The 22,094-nt window shown below is 36.7% G+C and overlaps 1 protein-coding gene across 1 annotated transcript in view; it reads right to left on the bottom strand.

Moving 5' to 3' along the window:
• PDE11A (phosphodiesterase 11A) overlaps positions 1 to 22,094 on the bottom strand; it is a 431,148-nt gene that overhangs the window by 380,453 nt on the left and 28,601 nt on the right. Inside the window, exon 2 of the mRNA XM_049773400.1 lies at positions 1,263 to 1,421. Coding sequence (XP_049629357.1) covers positions 1,263 to 1,421 — 159 coding nt within the window. The remainder of the gene's footprint in view (positions 1 to 1,262; positions 1,422 to 22,094) is intronic.

Genomic DNA, 22,094 nt, shown 5'->3' with positions numbered 1-22,094 from the left:
TATTGAGGAAATCATAAGCAGAATACTTCAGGACATTGAAGCTAGAGGAATCTTCAACAATTGAATGCCATTAGCCATGAAAATAGAAGCAAAGATAAACAAAAGGGAATACTTTAAATTAAGAAGCTTCTGTTTTTCAGGATTGAAGAGAATACAGTTGATAAGGCACCTGACCTAGGTTTGATCCCTGGAGAATGGCCAGGAGTAATCCTTAATGCAAAGCCAGGAGAAATCCCTGATCATCACTGGTGTGGCAAGAAAAAGAAGAAAAAAGAAGGGGAGGAGAAGGAGAAAGAGAAGGAGGAGATAGAAGGAGGAGGAGGTGGAGGAGAAGAAGGAGAAGGAGGAGAAAAAGGAGAAGGAGGTGGAGGTGGAGAAGAAGGAGGAGGAGGAGAAGCAGCAGCAGCAGCAGCAGCAGCAGCAGAAGAAGAAGAAGAAGAAGAAGAAGAAGAAGAAGAAGAAGAAGAAGAAGAAGAAGAAGAAGAAGAAGAAGAAGAACAACAACAACAACAACAACAACAACAACAACAACTAGTACTACTACTACTACTACTACTACTACTACTACAACAACAAGAAAGCTTCTTAGACTAAGGGAGAATTTTTTTTCCATCACTCATCAACAACAGGTTAATATGCAAGATATATAAAGCACTGGCAGAATTTTACAAGAGTAAAACATTCAACCCCATCAGTAAGTAGAGTGTAGAAATAAAGAGAAACTTCCTCAAAGAAGACATACAAATGGCCAAAAGCATAAGAAAAAATGCTCTGCATAATTTATCATCAGAGAAATACAAAGCAAAACTACTAATAGATATTATTTCACTGTGAGACTGGCATACATCACAAAGAATATTTTAAACATATATTGTAATAAAAATGTTAAAACAATTATTAACAGTTATCATGAAAATACAAGAGTTTCTGAAACAGTGATCTTTCTTCTTTTTTCCTCAAATCATATGTTGGCCTTAGTGAATGTGAGCTTTTTGACTAATAAAGATCAGGGAATAGTAATACCACCAAAGATTACAATGAAAAACAAGTTTAAAAAAAGATGAAGTAATTATTTTCAATCACACCACATTCTATAAAGTAAGTTTTTAAAGCTTCTGTTATGTTTTATGTGACATCAGAAAAAGCACTTTGATCTCTGAATGAGCTAATCCAGGATCTATTCACATAATTTCTATCATTTTCATGGAGAATGATTAATAATCAAGAAGAAAAGTCAAGTCACGAAAGGCATGAAATCTTACTTTCTCATCATCTTCGGTAAATGGTGCACCTTCAGGAACTTTATTTATTGCTTGGGCAACACCGATAATTTCACCATCACTACTTCGAATAGGCATGCATAAGAGTGACTTTGTCTTGTATCCAGTTAACTTGTCAATTTCATCATTGAATCTTCGGTCCTTAAAAATAAAAAAGATAAAATATTAACCACATATACATTTCAGGGAGATGAAGAGAGAGATGTATTTCTAAATATGTCACTTCAGAACTTTTACACACATGGATTTTTTTAAATAAGTACAACAGATTGAATTTTATGTTTAGTTACATACAAAAAGCTATAAATTATCATCCCCACTGTAAATTGCCAATCATAATAATAGAAGAGCAAAATTTCCCAAAGCCCCCCTCTATTATTTTCATGGACAATTTTGCCTTTATTTGTTTCTAATTTTTTTATTGAGACCATTGTGAAATATAAGTCCTTCATAGTTGTATTTCAAGCATATAGTGAGAGTGAATTAGGGCCATTTTCATCACCATTGTTGACCTTCCTCCACCAGCATTCCCAGCATGCATCCCATCCCTCCACCCTAAGCAACCTAGTCTACCAGTGTAACAGGTCCATTTTATGTTTAGTGTGTTATAGTTTGGGCCTCTTGATTCTATTGTAAGTGACTTTGTCTGTGGTATTTAATTCTGGCCATTGTTTTTTTTTTCCCACCCAATGCAACTGAGACCACTTGGCCCCTAGGCCCCATCCACTTTTTTTTTTCTTAGTTTGTAGAAAAACATAGAAATATGAGGTTAAAAAAAGTGATTCATGTTCCAAGGTTCAATGAAAAGGGCAGGAATCCCTATCTAGAAGATAGAAATAAATTAAAATTTAAAAAATGTGGACCTGGTATGGCAGTTTTTTTTTTTAATAGAAACTTTAAACATTGGGGAAATTAGAAAGGAAATACCCTTGACCTAAGAAAACAGGGTGTCTCTACCCATGAAGCATACTGTCATAAGACGAGCCACAGGCTTCAGGCATACTGATTGCCCAACCCCAAGGTTTTTCTTTATGGTCCCAGGAAAAATTCTACTCATTGCTGTTGTCTCAGTCAGGCTTCTGTAATTAGAGATCTTGGGGTCTCACATAGGATTTGTGAGGGTCACTTCTAATGATATTCTTTGGTGCTCTTTTCTAGGCCTATGGTGGTCAGGAGTCACACTGACTTCACTAGCCATTCTTGGGGAACTGATGGTGCCAGAGATTGAATCTAGGGCCTTTAACATACTGGGCTTATCACTTACCACTTGAACTATCTATCTTCTAACCCAGAGGACAAGTGTTTTTAAGGAAATTGAATAGTATAAATGGCTACTTGCTGATTTTCTCATGAGATTTGTAATAAGGTGCTTTGATACTGTCATATATCTATGTCTTGTCTGGGGACAAATGCAGGACATTCCCAAACTTTAGTGAAGGAGAAAACACTAAAAGGGAGAAGGAAATCAAAACTTAAATTAAATCAAATCTCCTGTTTAAAATGAACTTGTCAGCAAATGCTAGAAAAACAAGCCCACTAATTTGTATTCGTTCTGTAAAACATTTGGAGGAATTACAATGTGTTAGGCTGTGGGTTAGAAGAAATGGCAGGAAGCAAACACTTATTCATCCAGCCTTCAAAGTGCAATAGAGAGGAGGAAGTGCTGCACAATTATATATTATGGTTACCAATATAGAGCAAAAGAGCAAAGTGCCATGAGACAATTTTATAGGAATAAAGTACCTAAGGGGTGAAGAGGCTTTCCATATGCTCATGAGGGTGTGGGGTTCCCACAGGGGATTCTTGACCAACCAGTTATAAATTCAATGCAAGGGTCGAAGGATGAGATGTTGCTTGAGTCCTATGGTGTTAAAGATACCTGGGTAACCCCAGGTATGCAGGGGGACAAAGAGGCAAGAAGGCATTACTCTAATCTAGAGTCACATTCAGCAGTGCTAAAATCCTCCAGGGTGTATAGAATCATACTTAGGAATACCCTGTGGTGCTGGGAATTGAATCTTGGTACGAGGAGGGAATGCTTTGTACTATTATTTTCAGGCCTCAGAAAGGAGCTAGTTTTATGGAAATCAATTGATTTCTGAGAGTCTGATAGTACAGAGGGGAGGGTTTTTGCCTTGCATGCTGCCCGCTCAAGTTGATCCTCCACATTTTCTATGGTTCCCCAAGCCCACTAAGACTAATTACTGAGCCAGAGCCAGGAGTAACTCCTGAGCAGTGCCAGATATAGTCCCCCAAAATAAAAAAATAAACAAAAGGAAGTACTCTCTGATAACAGATTAAGTAAACTGAGTCTTGAATCATAAGTAAGAAATTGTTAGTCAAAGTTAGAGTAAAAATCTAAGAGGGAGCCGGAGAGATAGCATGGAGGTAAGGCGTTTGCCTTTCATGCAAAAGGTCATCAGTTCGAATCCCGGCGTCCCATATGGTCCCCCGTGCTTGCCAGGAGCAATTTCTGAGCATGGAGCCAGGAGTAACCCCTGAGCATTGCCGGGTGAGACCCAAAAAAAAAAAAATCTAAGAGGGGCCACGCAATAGCACAGGGAGTAGGGTGTTTGACTTGCATGCAGCTCAATCCCCAAGTAACCTCTGAGCATCACTGGGTGTGGCCCAAAAATAACAAAACAAAACAAAACAAAAAGAAATAGGGGTCAAGGGTGTATTGATGCTGTAGAGGAGTAGTTTAGCTAGAATAAATTTATAAATCATAGTGTCTTAATAAAATTAAAATGAAAACAAGCACTAAACAACTATCTCATGCACACGCATGGTACAAGGATAATATGCCAGTAAGCAATAAACAAGAGATATGAATCTTTGTTGTGGACAAAGAATAAGTAAGCTAACCATCTTTAATGGTTTTCCACTGCATCTTCACCCTTCTTTTGACTCCCTATGCTTTAGATACACTGATCTTTGAGTTTGGGGGACTTCACAGATTTTTTCTTCTTACAACCTTCACTTGTACTGACTAGCTTCCCGGGAGGTTCTTTCTTTTTTTCTTTTGGTTTGGGCCACATTTAGCAGCTCTCAGGGTTAGGTCTCAGGTCTCTTGGCTCTATGCTCAGAAATTATTCCTAGCTGACTCTGGGGATTCATAAATCGCTCCTGGCTTGAAGGACCTTATGGGACAAGGTCTGTCCTAGGTTAGCCACTAGCAAGGCAAACTTGCCCTGCCGCTGCTCTGCTGCTCTGGCCCTGACTCTCTGTTTATTATCATCTTCCTTTCCTTACTTCCTCCCTCAGTTTTGTGGTATTTTTTTTAATATTGAGTTGCTATCAAGCAAAAAGATTTTTCATTGCTTCCTTACCTTATTTGGAGAAATACAAAAAAAAAATACACAAATATTCACTGCAACATCAATGGTAAAAAGAAAAATTTAAAAACCATTTAATGTTGGTCAATAGAAAAATAACCAAGGGCCAAGGAGATAGTACTGCAAGTAAGGTAAGTGCCTTGCATGTGGCCAAGCTGGGTTCAATTTTCAGCATCCCTCATGGTCCCCTGAGCACTGCCAGGAGTAACTCCTGAGCATAGAGTCAGAAATAACCCCCAAGCAACACCTGGTGTGGTCCTAAAAATAAATAAAGCCAGTAAATAAACACATCTTACTTTATAGTGCATTTTATCATAGTTACCATAGTTCCCCCTTATAAGCAGAGATTAAATTCCAAGCCCCCAGTGAGCATCTGGAACCATGGATATCACCCAATTTATGTATGTAAAATATTTTCCTTATAATTTTTCTCACAGAAAAATTTTATAAACTGCTCACCATTCTACAACTCACTTACACCCATCCATCTGATAAACATGGAACTTGGGAACAAAAATGATATTGAGAAATTGTAGCATTAATATTCCAATTTAAAAACAAATTTATTTTATTAAGTTTTAATAACTTCTTAAAATTAATATATTTTTAAATATGATTTGTCCATGTCTTTGTTCTATTATCTGTAAAACAATTTTCATAAATTAACTCAAAATTTTGTAATTAATTTAACAAGAAGTCAGAAAAGGTATGAAAATTGAGCCCAAATTTTAAATTAAACTAATCACAAGAGATAAAGCAAACTAAGTAAATAATTAGATAATGAATAGGTAAATATTACATATTACTCTGATATCATGGAGAAAGGAGAGTTTAATAATAAAATTAAAAAAAAACAAATGAACTCAACATCAATAGCCAAGTAATGAAGACAAATTATATGAAGGTAGGAGAAACAGAAGACATTGTAAGAACAACACACAGTGAGGACCCAATCTAGTTCAAAGTCAAAAAATATCTATCCCCTAAAAAGAGAAATGTGTAAGCTGATACCCAAAAAAAGTATGACCCAGAAAGAGAGGTTTAGTATCCAAAACTCATAAGCAAAAATTAAAAGCTAATGTATTAGCATAACTAAAGGAAACTAAGGATGATGCTTAAGGGAAGAGGTAGAGACAAGACAGAAAAGACCAAAGGGAGGGTGATGAAGAGGTGCTTGGTAACCAGATACAAAGCTGCAAATGTATCATAGGAACAAATTTGTCATCTAGAGGCCACTTCACAGCTTTATAAGGATAAGTGGGAGTGATTTGAGGGATCAAAGATTTTTTTAAGTTCCTTTACCTGTGAAGAATGGATGGGGAGCAAGTGACCCAGGGGAAAGAAAGTCTCTGGACTAGGATGATGGTTAATGTTGCTGAAGGGAAGATAAAAAAAAAATCTAAATACAAATATTGCCCTCAGAGATGTTTCTAAGGGTTGGAATATGTGTTTTGTATGCAAAACACATAAGTTCAATTCCTAGTACCACTGTATGGATCCCCAAACACCATTAGGAGTGGCCCTTGAACACTGTGGGAAGTGGCCCAATATATTCTTTTAAAAAAAAAAGATATTTAGAGGATATAATTAATAAGATTTGCTAATGAGAGAATCTTAAAAAAATGAAAAGTCAAAAATGAGTCCAGGGTTGGACAGATAGTACAGTGGTAAGGCATTTGCCTTGCATGTGTCTGACCCTGGATTTGATCCCTGGTACTAGTGTATTGGATCCCAGAGCATCACCACTGAGCACAAAACCTAAAATAATCCCTCAGCTCTATTATCTGTGGCTTATCCCCACTCCCAACCCACAATCAAATGACTCTAAGTACCTGTGTGAGTGGAGGGGGTGATTTATTGAGGAACAAACGAATTATAAGGTGGCAATACAAGCTTCTTTGTTATCATTTTGAGGCTAGGTTTATATCAGCCAACTTCATGGAAAACTAAGATGATAGCTATAAATATTTTATTTAATTTCAGAAAAATTACTTAGAATACAAGTTGAGACTCTTCTGATGAGGATGAGAGCGTGCTCAGTAACTTTTAACCTGAAGTCTCAATGTGTTCAGTACACTCTCCAGTAAAGCCTCACAGAAAGTCAGGTGACTGAGAAACAGCACTAACAATAAGGCAGAAACATTGGGCCCCTTTATTGCTGAAAATGAAAATCGAATAGGAAAGTAACAAATGTCTATCTCTTAATGAAATGTCACATGGAACATGGTGTTCAATTTCTATTCATCTCCCTTAGGACAAAGAAATGAGAAATGATCTACACTGGAAGCTATTTCTAATAAATTAAAATAAGGGCTTTTTTAATAAGGTTGTTAAAATCTGGAATGAGTTTCTTATGATTATGGTAGACTCTTGTTGCTTCAAGTATTTTTATGTCATAATATTTTCTATTTCAGATTTACTGGTTATAACTTCTCTTGAGAACTGCAAGGATCATCATCTCTGTCTCTATTGTACAAACCTTTTTCTTCTCTTTTTTTGTTTTTCTTTTTTTGCTTGTGAAATTTAGCTATGATTTTATTGTTTAAAAAGGCCAGGTCATAAGGCTAGAAGTAATGTTTTTTTCTTTTTGGCAATGAAACTGACCTGTGATTCCAATATAGAAAACAGTAATTGAATATATTGCTGACCCAGGATTTTGCTCTGGCAGCCTCATTGGCAAGTTCCTGAGATGAATATGATGCCTGAAAACACACACATAAACAGTACCCCTCATTGTCCACTAGGCTGTGGAAAGAACCAACACCAGTCTGAACACTGAACACTGAGAAGAGATATATTCATTGCACTCCATTATCCAACCCTCCCACAGATGTATTTTTAAAGCACATAAAATGTCTAAAAGCAAAGGGGAATCCATCCTTCTTCTCATAAAGAAGTCACTTAAGTTTTCCCAAAGCAAGTACACCAGAGCTAAGACTCTTTATCAAGGTCACAGATTATGGCTAACATAGATGAGATTTATCACCTCTGTATTTAAGATTCATCTCCACACTTGATCAGAAAAATTCCCAAGGCTCATGAACAAAGTTTGAGTCTTAATTTATAGTCATTTAACTTATAAGGCTGATTTTCTTTTCTTAACTTTATTTCAATTCTATTTTTAATCTCTCATAGCCAAGATAATCAAACCCGCAAGTTTGAGAATATCTGCAAGATGTAAATAAGTTTCTAGAATATACAGATGAGAAAACATATAAATACAAAAAGTCCCCTTTAATACTATAAGATGTTTGATGAATTTACATGTGAGTTTACTGAGCACACAAATTATGAAGAAAGGGAACACAAGGGCCGGGCGGTGGCGCTAAAGATAAGGTGCCTGCCTTGCCTGCGCTAGCCTTGAACGGACCGCGGTTCGATCCCCCGGTGTCCCATATGGTCCCCCAAGCCAGGAGCAACTTCTGAGCACATAGCCAGGAGTAACCCCTGAGCATTACCGGGTGTGGCCCAAAAACCAAAAAAAAAAAAAAAAGAAAGAAAGGGAACACAAGATACATACTTCTTTTATCTACAGGGACGTATTCATGAGAATACCAACCCTTATTAATTATTTAGGCAGCTCTAGGTAACTACAGATACCACAGCCCCTCCCTTACCAGCTAAATCCAAATTGGTGACTATGCAGGTGCCATGACATTTGACCAGTGGTCAAGGTTAAGAAGATAAATTAGAGGGCCCTTTAATACATCTGAGAGTTCTAACAAAACAGATGCAAATCATGGATGTATGGATAGCTTTTAGAACCAATTTAAGTGTTTTCCATTCACTTTCCCAAAAAGTGTAAGGGTTGGGCTTGCATTCATTCCCTATCACCTCACACTTTCACCCCCACAGGAAATTTGGGAGACAAAGTTTAATCCCACATTTCATATTTAAATGTGTCCTCTTTTAAATGTCTTATGGAATTGCAAAGTAGAGAAGCTAGTAGAAATATAAAATATAAAATGAGGGGGCCAGAATGATAGCATAGCAGTAGGGCATTCGCCTTGCACACAGTCGACCCTGGACGGATTGGGCTTTGATTCCCAGCATCCTATATGGTCCCCTGAACCGGCCAGGAGTGTCTTCTGAGCTCAGCGCCAGGAGTAATCCCTGAGGGCTGTCGAATGTGGCCTCCCAAAACAAAAACAAAAACAAAAAAAAAAAATCCCATGAAATGAATAAGCCTTTGAAATTTGAATAGTTGATGACAAACTGTCTGAAGAGTAAAAGAAAATTGATTTTATTGCTACATCAATTACCAATTGTTATTAGGTCAGACTAGTGTTACTCAGTTTCTTGGCTCTATGCTCACCCTATGATCACTTTTGATGCCAATCAGAGGACTATATGCAGTGCCTGTGTCAACTATGTGCAAGGAAAGTATATATTACCTTCTATACTCTCTCTTCAGCCTCATAATCTTCATTTAATTAAAATTCATCCAAACACCTTTTTGTATTTATGAATTATCATAGATTATTTTTCAAAAATCTTTAAAATCTGGACCACTTAGTCCAGGTGAACAAGATTCCCCCCACACCAGGCGGGTCTTCAGGGCCAAGCCTGGTTAATCGGGCCCTAGGGGGGAGGGGGTGAGAAATTCCTCCCTAGGCATCCAAAAACTACAGAGGCTCACGCCCCCGCGCGTACTTCATGTATTCAGAATATTCCTTATTCTTATGTTATGTTTTTTTTTTTGTTTTGTTTTGTTTTTTGGTTTTTGGGTCACACCCGGCGGTGCTCAGGGGTTACTCCTGGCTGTCTGCTCAGAAATAGCTCCTGGCAGGCACGGAGGACCATATGGGACACCGGGATTTGAACCAACCACCTTTGGTCCTGGATCGGCTGCTTGCAAGGCAAACACCGCTGAGCTATCTCTCCGGGCCCTTATGTTATGTTTTGCGTATACAGAATGTTCATTTTGTATTCTGCCTTTTCCCACACCCCTACAAAGCTCTTTTTTACTCCTTAACTCTCTAACCCCCTCTCAAACATCACTAACCTACATTACTCTTTTTTAACTTCAGTAGTGTACAATCCTTATCACAGTCCAAAGCTGTGCATTGTGTGTGACAACCCCAAACTGTTTCAAGATACATAAAATGGACACGTATTTCTTTAGAATATTTTGTGTTTTTTCTCTGACAGCTATAATTCTTACTAAATGTTGTCTTATACACTAAGACACTTTGTCTAACCACTTTTTATCTTCTCTTTTTGAGCTGTTTAACAAGGAATTTTTGTGGAAGAGTCCCCCAGTTTAATGCTTATGATTGAACCATGTCATGGGAATCATTAGAATTGTTCTTATGACCCCCATATGCACCAATAACACCACGTGGCATTGCTTCTTATTTGCATAGGCACATTAAAATGGGAAAATACTATACATACAAATAAGATCCTATCTAATAGAGATTGGAACACACAAATCTTGTAGTGCAAAGGGACCTTACACCCTGAACATTGACATAACGACCTGGCACAGACCTCAGAAGAAAGGGCATAATCCATTCTCCCCTGAACCAGGGAAGCCATCCACAAAACATCCAGGCTGGTCTATAACATCACCTGGAAGCAATCCTCTACCACGGAAGACCTACACTGCTCAGACTTCGACCTGCTCAAAAGAGTCTTCCCTTAACACTGAGAAGACTTAACAACAACAACGACCTGCTTACAGGACAGGGCTCCCTGCATTGCCCTTTGATTGTGAGGTGAAAGGAGAGGATGCTCCACATCCTGACTTCAATGTAAGATATGCAGATTCCAGGATCTTTAATACAGAAACATGATACCAACAACAGAGACTGTGTGAAAAATAAAAGTGTGTTGGCACTACAGACAATGTATTGGATTGGACGATCTAGCTTGCCTGGAGCCTAGAGTTGGTCTTGTGCCAGGAAACTTCAGGGGTCTGGTCTCTTTGTACTTAGGCCAAGGTTATTTCTTTCCATGCCCCTCATATTTTGGTGGGCCTATGCAAACAACAATTGCCACTCTAACACCATTTTTTACTGTGCTCCTTTGACTCTAATCCTTAAAAAGAACTCACTTAAAATTTGAGGTTAACTTAAGCTAATATGCATATATATGGAAATGTAAGAAAATACTATGCCTGTAATGTTTAAGGAGTTACGTAAGTTTTATGGCTTTAGATTGCCTTGTGTACTGTTAAGAAATATTATAATGTGTTACAATCTGGGGACTTGAGGGACAAAGTAATTGTACATGGATTCTGTCTTATTTATCTTAATGTTCTTTGGCTGAAATTTCAAAGTTAAGATATCAGCAAGGGGACTTCTGAGAATTATGTTATGGGTGATTGTCCTTCCACTGTAACTTTACCTTGTCCTCTTTCTTTGCACCCTTGTTCTCATAATTAAAAATAAAAATTAAAAAAAAATATTTAAATTCTAAGATATTAAAATATTATTAATCTTCAATGACTTGAAATATACTGTTCTGATTTTCTCCATACAAAGAATAGATAACTGTTCTGATTTATGAATATCAGATTATTGTGCATAAGCAAAACAGGTTGGAAAGATAGTATGATTAGATAAGGTGCCTGCCTTGTACATGGCTAATGTGGGTTCAGTCCTCTGAACCACATATGATATTCTGGATTACAGCACCAGGAGTGATCCAGTAGCAGAACCAGGAGCAAGCCAGTCCTTAGCACAGGTGGATATAACTGGGAGGAGGAGATAGAGACACAAGAGCATCAAGACCAATACCCCACACATCCCACCCAACCTTGTGGTGAGAGAGAGAACTGCTATTAGACACAAAAAGAGCGAGCAAGAGAGGTGCTATTAAACACCAAGACCATCCCCCCGACAAGAGAGAGAAATGAAAGAGAGAGAGAGAAGAGCACTAAGACCATCTCTCCATCCCATCTACCCTACCCAATCTTGTGGAGAAAGAGAGAGGGGTGGGAGAGTGAGAGAGAGAGAGAGAGAGAGAGAGAGAGAGAGAGAGAGAGAGAGAGAGAGAGAGAGAATGAGAGAGACCTAAGCATTTGTGGCCAAAAAGAAGTACAGCGGTTAAGGAGCTGCCTTGACCAACCCCATTTTTTTTTCCCAGCATCATCTATAATTTGATCCCTGGCATCATATATGATCCTCTGAGTACTGCCAGAGAGATGCCTAACACAGCATATAGTAACTTAATAGTGAATGCTTCAGGCCTGCTCTGGATTTTGTACTTGTTGAGATAAACAAAAAACACAAAATCACTATTGTTCCTTTTAATGACATACTCTTATTTGGAATATGTCATTATTCTACTATAAAAGTTCTTATCTTTCCAAATTCTTTTTATCAAAAATGAAAACAAAAGTTTTTTTATCCAGTCATTTGTTTTTGAACACTTGAATTGTTTCCAGATTATGTTTACAGTGAATATTGCTGCAAAGAACAGAGAGGTGCAGATGTGTGCATGAAACTTATCATGATTACTGATAAATCACAGTGACTCTAATTAAAATAAATAAAACACTTGTTTTGTTTGTTTGTTTGTTTGCTTGTTTTTGGGTCACACCCAGCAGCTCTCAGGCTTTACTCCTGACTCTATGCTTAGTAATCACTCCGGGCAGGTTCGGGGGACATGGGATGCTGGGATTCAAACCACCGTCCTTCTGCATGAAAGGCAAATGCCCTACCTCCATGCTATCTTTCTGGCCCCCTCTCTCTATTGTTGACCTGAATTAAAATGGTAGGTGGTAATGCAAAATGTCAGGTCTATTTGGCAAATATGCAATGTGTACCCTTTCAATTTAAATCTTCTCAACTAAATTATTAGTTAATAAATGCCATAATATAAGTTTATATTTGAGGCAGTAACTTTAAATTGATGCATGAGAACCTGGATCTGATTCCCAGCATTCCCAGCACTGCAAAAGTTTACTTTGAGTGTTCCATTAGCAAGTTAGACTTAACCCCTTCTTTAGTTTTGTTGCTAGAATAAACTTGCTGAACTTATTTGTTTTTTCTTTCTAAGTTGGCACTTCTATTGGATCTTGTCTTAATTATTATTATTATTATTATTGTTAAAATAATAACTATTATTGTTTCTTTTTCTTATAATACACCTAAATATCTCTGAACAAATAGACAGGAAAATGAAAACATCATAGCAGAGATGAACAGTTGATGCAGATGAGTGGAAAAGGAAAAAATAATAGAAGAGAAAGAAAATAAACATCTGCCACACTAGCAGGCTGGGGATAGGGCAGGGAAAAGGGTAAGAGGGAAACTCGGGACACTGATGGTGAGAAATGTGTCCTGGTGAAGGGTGTTGTACATTGAATAACTAAAATTCAATCATGAACAATTTTGTAACTGTGTATCTCATGTGATTCAATTAAATTATTTATTTAAAAAATAAACTCATTTCCACATCTTCAAAATAAAGAAAAGGATGGATTCTTCAGTCTCTTTAATAGGTAACATAATAGATAGCTGTTATAAATAGGTCATAAATATGCAGATGAAAACAAAATTTTCAACAGACTAATAAAACAATAGATTAGCAAAGCATCTTTTGCCAAGGGTAGAAATTTTCAGGCATCTTCCAACAGGAAGACTGCGAAGCAGCAAGTCTCTATTCCCTAGGAACTTTCTATTAGATCCCTGAGCTGGCTGATTTCACAATTTTCCCCACAGCAACTCACTGTGCATATCCCAGAAGTTTTGCTTTACTTCCCCAGCTCAAGTTCATCCCATCTCACTGATATTTGGCTATAAATTAGCAGCAGCCTAGAGAGAACTTGGACTTCCTGTAGAAGTCACATGACAGTGAGCTCCATCACACAATGGGAGCATGGAACTCCTGACTTCCAAACTTGGAAAAAGAGTGATATGTATCAAATTGAAGACACTCATTTGTGTTTAGATGTTTCAAAGAATGATTTCAAGAGCAAAACTAATTTGCATAACCAAAGTTGGTAGAGAGAGAAGTGGTAGATGCCTCTATGGAGGCTCTTGCCTCTGCACTTCCCCCTTCAAATAAGTCACTCAGGGAAACCCTAGTTTTTAAGATGTGAGCCACATCTCACACCTGCAACACTAAGAATGTGGTGAATCTAAGTATATATATAGGGCTGCTTGAGAGCTTCTCTGGCCACCCTCAGTGATGCTAATGCCAAGAAAGCCTCTAGGGCTACTCCAGGCAATGAGAGGGAGTTAGGTGGTATTGGGGATCAAGCCACTGCCTTGCTCACACTCTCTCGAACTCTAGTATGTTAGTTCCCCAACCCCTGGGGCAATTTTCTGATTTATTCCACTACATATTGAATGGGCCTCTTGTCTCCAGATATATTCTTGGTCATGGGCAGAACACTCTATAGCCCTTTGAGGGAGCATACAGGGCATACTCAGTGTGTTCAGGGGTTACTCCTGTCTCTATGCTCATGAATTACTCCTGACAATGTTTGGGGTTCTATATGGGCATACGGAATGCCATAGATTGAATCCAAATCTGCTGCATACAAAGCAAGTCCCCTACCTGCTGTGGCCCCTCTGATAGTCGATTTGCAAACTAGCATTTAAGACATAAAATAAAAAACAAAACAAGATTAAGGAGGAAATATTATAATTGTTTAGTGATTGAACAGGCAAGATTTTATGAACAACAAAATGCCTATATTAAAAAATTTAGATTAGTTACATGTCATTATTAAAATAAATTTTTAGTCCTAAAAGTTTTGAATACTAGGTAACATACAGTGATTTCAAAATATAAAAATATACACCTAAATTTAAAAAAGAAACTTTAATATTATGAAAAAAAGGAAAACCATGTAAAGAAATAAACAATATGATAGTAGGTAGAAGTTAGATTTTGGGGGGATGGAGTAGTACATTTGATAAAGCACTTTCCTGGTATGTGGACCTCCAGGTTTGATACCCAGCATCACATATTGTCCACTAAGCACTTTAAGTAGTGATCACTGATTGTAAAGCTAGAATTAAATCCTGAGCCCAGTCAGGTATAGCCAGAAATTAAAAAGAAATTAGACTTTTGGTCCAAATCATAATGAAGTATACTAGATGGAGGTTAATAATGTACAACTGAAATCTACAGTCTTAATCTATATATACAAGAATTAGGACCATTTTAATTTCTAGAAAATTCTGCCAAGAGTTTAATTATTGGGATATTCTAACCTTTGTTATGCTTTGTTTTGCTTTGGACCACTCCTGGTTGTGCTCAGAGATTACTTCTGAAATGCTTGGAGGGTCATATACAGCATGGGTATGCCACATGTAAGGCAAATAAATGTCTTACCCAACGTATTCTACCTCCAACAAGTGGAATTCTAAACTTACACAAACTATTTCATATAGTGAAAAGAAATTAATCTGTGATAGAAATTTGCCTATACAACCAGATATGGACATATTATAAGAAAAGAAATACATGGATAAATCTTATTCATAAGCAGATATATATATATACAAAACTTTAAATATAAAATTTTAATAAAATAAAACAACATCCTAAAAGAAATAATTTATTATCACTTTATATTACCCAACTTGATGCTTCCTAGAATTCCAACTTGGTTTACCATTTAAAAATCACTTGAAGCAACTCACCACATAATTGCACCCTTACTAGAAGGAAAATTCTACATCCAATTGCAGTATATATATATATAAAAAAAGAACATCAAAAATCTCTTTAGAAAACTGGGAATAGAAATACACTTTTTTAACTCAATAAAACTAGAATTATCATCCAAATATCAAAGTGCTACACAACTTCATGATTTTTGGAGGAAAATTGAGTTTTCAAGGAACATAAAGGGAATATAATTCACATATTTAATATAAAATAAAAACAGAAGTTAAAGCTACATAAAGACAATAGCTATATGATCATGCTGGTAGATTCTCACAGAGATTTAACAGCAAGTGAAAAAGCCAGTGGTGAACATATTTAAAATATCGGGCATTGAAATGATAAGGTAAACATTTTTAATTACTTTATATAAACACCATGGTTACAAGGTTATTAATAATACAGTTGGATTTTTTTTCACAGTTACAAATTGAGTTCATGATTGAGTTTTAGTCATACAATGTACAACACCCTTCACCTGTATACATTTCCTGCCAGGACCAATTCCTGTCCTAGCTTCTTTCCTTCTCTCTTCCCACCTGACTCTGGACCAAACTCTTGCTATTCTCTCTCTCTCTCCTCTCTCCTCCCTCACTCTATCCTTTTCTTTCCCTCTCTTTCTTTCTTTTAGACTTGTGGTTTGCTATATTGTTACTGAAAGTGTATCATGTATATCTCCTTTCAGCACCAAATTCTTGCCTAGATTGATCATTTCCAACTATCAATTACCAATTCTGTTCTCTTCTCTGCCCTAACTGTATTCCCCCTACTATTTGTAACAAACTTTCTACAATGGTTTGGTCCTCCAAGTCCACCCAAATGACTGAAGCTTATAGATGAGGACCTAAAATCAATACTTAATTGTTTAGCAATGGAAATCAAGGAGTCATTAGCCTGTGGAATTAAGAAATCATTAGATGAACAATTCAACCAATTCAAAGAACTCTTTTGGAAGATGAGAGAATCCATACAAATTGAACTCAAGGAACTACAAAACATGTTAGCAAGCCATAATAGTAGAATTACAGAGGTGGAGAATAGCATATAGATGAACTTGAAGACAATTAGAAGTCAGTAGTGATAAAGAAGTCAAAAGAGAAAGGAGAGAGGGGCCAGACCAGTGGCACAAGTGGTAAAGTGTTGACCACCTCAATGTCTGTCTTATGTGTTGGCCACCTCAATGTCTGTCTAATGTCTGCCTGTGATATACATAATGTCTATTTATGTTGTATACTGTCCTTCCTCCTGTTATATATAACCCCTGCTCTCCCCTTTGCTTACCACTGTACAAATTCTTTTCTAGCCCTTCACTCTCACACCCATTTGTTATTTTCCCCCCATATAACCCTTTTTACTATTAGTTCTTAACTCCTCAGGAAATGGAACAGACAACAATTCCAGCCAGCTACCAACCAGCTCCCAAAGTGAAAAAATAGATTATCAGTCTGAGAAGAAGCTGCCATTGCCACTACTGCTGATTTACTCTTAGTGGACTATTCCCCCATCTCCCTTTGCTGTGGACTGTTGCTTGCTATCAGATTCAGTCTCAGAGAAGCCCCAGCTTGAAGACATTTCCTGACTGCTGGGAGTCATATTTTAGACTCCACAAGACCAAATCACAGATTGAAGCAATGCTCTGGATTTTATCACCCCCCCCAGACTATTTTAAAAGTCTTAAAGGGGAACATGTATAGCTCCTTTGAATATTTCTTTAGATGTATTTTCTAATAAGTATAACTTTTTCTGTCTATCTTCTTATGTAGCAGCAGTTTTGCCCATTATTTTTAATCTTTTTAGTAGGGAATTCCAGTAGATAAGTTTATCTAGTGTTCTGAGTTCATGTTAGGACCAGGTTATGGGTATTCTTTAGTTTGTTATTTTTACCCTCATATGCACTAAAAGTATCATGTGCCATTGTTCCTTTTTACATATGCACATTAAAAAGGGTAAATCTTACGTGAGCAAACAAGTTCCTATCTAATAGAGATGGGAACACATAACTTATATTTCATTGGGCCTTATACCCTGAACACTTGTCATAGTGTCTTGGCTTAAGCTTCAGAAGATTAGACATTGACCATCCACCCCTGAACCTTGGATCCCATCTATGGAAACAGCACTGTTTTCTACACCAGCACCAGGAATCAGACTTCTACCAAGGAAGGCCTTACTGCTGACCTGGCATAGACTTACTCCAGAGTGGGGTCATATAACACCCTGATGACTTGATAACAGGAACAACTTGCTTTCAGGGCAGTTCTGTGCATTGCCACCTAGTGGTGAGTTGAAGCCAGAAGAAGCTCCTTATCACCCTGACTTCTAAAAAGGATCTATATAGAAACCAAGATCTCTAACTACAGAAACCTGACAGAAACAACTGTGATTGTTAGGAGCTCTTACTGGGACCACAGAGAAAGACTTTGGGATTAGATGACTTAGTATGCCTGGAGCCTGTAGTTGGTCTTATGCTAGTATGCTTCATGGGCAAGGTCTCCCTGTTTTTAGGCCAAAGGATTTTCCTTTCTGTTTTGCCAATATTTTGCTGTGCCTATGCACAAAACAACAAAAGCAACAACAACTGCCACATATACACCTTTTTATTGTATTTTTATCTCTTATCTTTTAAGTTGGGGCTTTCAAATTTTTTATAGAACCGTGGCACATGAATTACTCTATTTACCTACATATTCCTGCATTATTATATAAAACTAAGAGGGAAAAATAGGGAAAGACTGGGCACCAGAAAGTGGTGGGATAGAATGTACTCTGGGTTCAGTGGTAGAGGGAGGCTGACACTGGTGGTGAGAAGGGCCCTGACTCATTGTATATCTGAAATTCAACTATGAAGGACTCTGTGAATCACAATTACTTCAATTAAAATTTTTTAAATATCTGAATTTAATAATAAAAGAATGTGTAGACTTTATGGGGCTAGCAATAGCACAACAGGTATGGCATTTTTCTTGCATATGACCTACCCAGCAGGTTCATTTCCTAGCATCCCATATCATCCTCCGAGCTGAGTACAGAGCCAGGAATAACCCCAGATACACTGGACTTTCCACCCATAAAAAGAATGTGAAGACTTTGATTCTAGGGAGAGGAAAAGGGCCAAGACCAACATATATCTTGGATTATTAGAGATTTAATAGCTATTTAGCTCTTTAAATAATTTGATCTTATTACTTAAAAAGTCCTATTTTCATATAAGGCAAAATATTCACATGTTCTGAGGATTGGAGTATAGACATCATTAGACAATGGTTTTCAGTCTACAGGTAAGTCAGAGGACATATATGATGTATGTGTATAGCAGAGTTATTTATAATTGTAAAAACTAAAAGACAAAGGAAGTAGCTCAAAAATCCACAATTGATAGAATGAATGACTTCTGATTATTTGAAAAAATAATTATTGCAAAGGATATTACTGTTATGCATTTCAGCATGCATGAACCTCAACAACATAATAAAAGGCTGAAAGGAAAGAGAAATAGAATACACATATTATTTCATGTATACAAAAATCAAAAGTAGATAAAATCAAATTACATATCAAATAGGAAACCACAGCTAGGAGTTAAAGCCGTAAAACAAACAAAAAAGCAATAGAGTAATTACACAATACTCAGGATGGTAATAACAGACAGGGGGGGTTGGGAAGGAATAAAATTGTGAGGAGACAACAGAAGACTTTAGGAGTAATGAAATGTTCCATGTTTTAACCCAGTGAAATAAAAGGATACAAAAATTCTTTATGTTATACATATATCTTTTATTCTCTTTAAATACATTTCACAAAATTTTAAGGCCAATGAAAAAGAAAGTTCTAAATCTTTTGTAAGCCACTATGTGCAATGTACACTTTATTTCCTAGCACTTTAATTTGCAGAGTTCTGAGGTATATGCTCTCACCGCTTTTCGTGCAGATAAAGCCCCAGCTCTCTCGGAGCTAATGGAATCACTATGTCTAAATCACTGAGCTAAAAAATTTGCTCCACAGAGTCACTGGTACTAAAACGGAATCTCTCTTCAGAGACCTGCACACCTCAGTTGCTGTTTTTGTTCTTTTACCACGTTGTCAGTACCATGTATTAAAGGTAATTTACTAAATAAAATTGCCTACTTTCTCTCCATTTCTTTTTGTATTGTCTTGCCCCAAAACCTTTTGTGGTTTTGATACTATCACCTGGCATATATGTTTGTTAAAAATCAACTTAACAAATACAGATAGATAGTAATGAAAATAAAAAACTTTAAGCTACCATGTCATTTCTTCAAAGCAATATTTGTCACTGATATAATGAACCCTACAATAAACTATTTTCACACAAAATATTTTCTCAAAAGTGACAATAATTCTAATGTTTTCAATAGTATCTTGTATGACAAATGTCATTGCCAAGGTCCTCTTTTTGATGTGTATCTATCTAGTTTTACACCTGTCTGGTTTCTTTTTATCTAAGAAAACTATATATATATATATATATATATATATGTATATATATATATATAGTTTTTTGGATCACACCCAGCAGCACTCAGGAGTTACTCCTGGCTCTATGCTCAAAAATTGCTCCTGGCAGGCACGGGGGACCATATGGAATGCCGGGACTCAAACCACCGTCCTTCTGCATGCAGGGCAAACACCTAACCTCCATGCTATCTCTCCGGCCCCCAAAAGATAATATTTTAAGTATTTTTCCTTTTAATAATACAGTGCAATTAACTGAACATGCCTGTCAATTAAAGGACTGACTTTAACATAATTTTCTCAGGACACTCTTATTATTTGCCAGAAAATATTAGATCACACAAAAGCAATTTTCAAATATGAGGTTTCTGTGTTCATTTTTGAAAGTTTCAAGGAAACTGTATAAATAGGACCATTCCTTTTTCTGCTTCTACAGGAGCCTAAAAGATGAACCTTCTTTTCATGTAAGCAAAGGGAACAACAATGAGCAAGTCTGGCTTCACATAGCACATAAATGGTTTCCCATAATAATTCTAAGATGCATATAATAAATAATGTAATATCAGTATATAGTACATGATATAATACCAATATAATATTTTATATTGCAAAATCTAAAGTTCAGGTTTGGTGGCTAATGTTAATAAAACTGATGCACATTGAAGATATTTAGAGTATATCAAACAATTTTACATAATATGCCATCCACCATGCACCATGAGAATCTTATTTTATTCAGTAATATTCAGAATGGCAAAATTGGTATATGGCAAAATATATATATGATAGTCTACCATAAAAAATCTGTAATTATGTTGTATAGAAGTTTTATTTTAAACAAAATAAAAGTTGAGGCCTGAGAGATAGTACTGAGCACAGCCAGGTATAACCTAAAAACAATAAGTTAGTTTCTGTTTCAAATGATAAGACTGGGCATAGCATTAGGGAAGCAAAAAGTGGTGAGAAACAATACCTGAAACAATTTCATAAAATTGGGGGAGAATACTAACCCCTATATGTATGCATGATGAAGACTCATTTAAGATGTTAGGGAGAGGGGCAGGGGAGGTGACGCTAGAGGTAAGGTGTCTGCCTTGCAAGCGCTAGCCAAGGAAGGACAGTGGTTTGATCCCCCGGCATTCCATATGGTCCCCCCAAGCCAGGGGCAATTTCTGAGCGGTTAGTCAGGAGTAACTCTTGAGCATCAAATGGGTGTGGTCCAAAAACAAACAAACAAACAAAAAAAGATGTTAGGGAAAAAGACTTGTTTCTCTTTTTCAGTATAAAGAGTAGTTGTAAGTCTATGTATATTCTAACCAATATGTACATAATAATGTTATAAGTTGTTATAAAGATAATTTCTTATTACATTTCCTCATTGTGGTATAATATTATTATTACAGAGTTAGCTGATTAAGGTTAGGTCTTACCTGACTAATATTAGATATACATTTATGAAAGGGAATTTAAGGACTGGCATACTTGTTAATACAAAGCTATTTTCCTCATAGACAGTGTCTGTCTTGGTCAGATAATTTACACAAATGCCTTGTAAGTATCAAGAATTCTTCAGAAAATTTCTCCACTGGTCTTTCATACTAGTTTCAAGATAATTAGCCACATTCTAAGTGCTAAGTACATATATATTCATCCAGAGAAAACAGGGCAAGAGGTTTCTGACACAGAAATTTGCCTTGAAAAGAACAAGAATGTAATCTGGCTTTGCAGCAGACAGTTCATGACTTTGGCCTTTAATCTTGGTCTTCTAAATCAGTAGACAAGTATCATGATTACTCCAGCATCAAATGTGGACAATAAAAGAGAACTACAGAAAAGTATAAAGTGAGACATATAATTAGTTTAAATTGTAAACTAAAATCATTATAAAACAGATCCTCAGATGATAAAAAAAAAAACCCTATGGCTTCTACTTCCCAAGAGTTTCTCATGATTTTTGTTTAAGGTATTTTATTTAAAATAAAATATTATAAATGAAAACAATGTGAGTTAACTGCCTTATTACTATTTTGGTTTGGCAGTCACACCTGGCTGTGAACAGAGCTTACTCCTGGCTCTGTGCTCAAGGATCACTCTTAGGAGTGCTGGGGAATCAAAAATGGTGCTTGAGAGAACCTGGATAGAACCCCACATTTACCCTTTTTACCTTGAATATCTTATATGTATTTCTTTAACAGCTATAACTCTTACTAAATATTCTCTTACACAGTGACGATTTCCCACACTGTTTTGTCTGTTCTTCTCTTTGTGATCTGTTCAATAAGGAATTCTGGTAGAAGAGTCTCTCAGTTTAAAGCTTACGTTAGAACCAAGTCACAGGGAGTGTTGGACATGTTCTAGCAGCCCCCATATGCAT

Source organism: Suncus etruscus, chromosome 5 (assembly GCF_024139225.1).
Source record: "Suncus etruscus isolate mSunEtr1 chromosome 5, mSunEtr1.pri.cur, whole genome shotgun sequence".
Taxonomy (NCBI): Eukaryota; Metazoa; Chordata; class Mammalia; order Eulipotyphla; family Soricidae; genus Suncus; species Suncus etruscus.
Note: the sequence above shows the minus strand (reverse complement) of the source record. Positions and strands in the feature narration are given on the sequence as shown.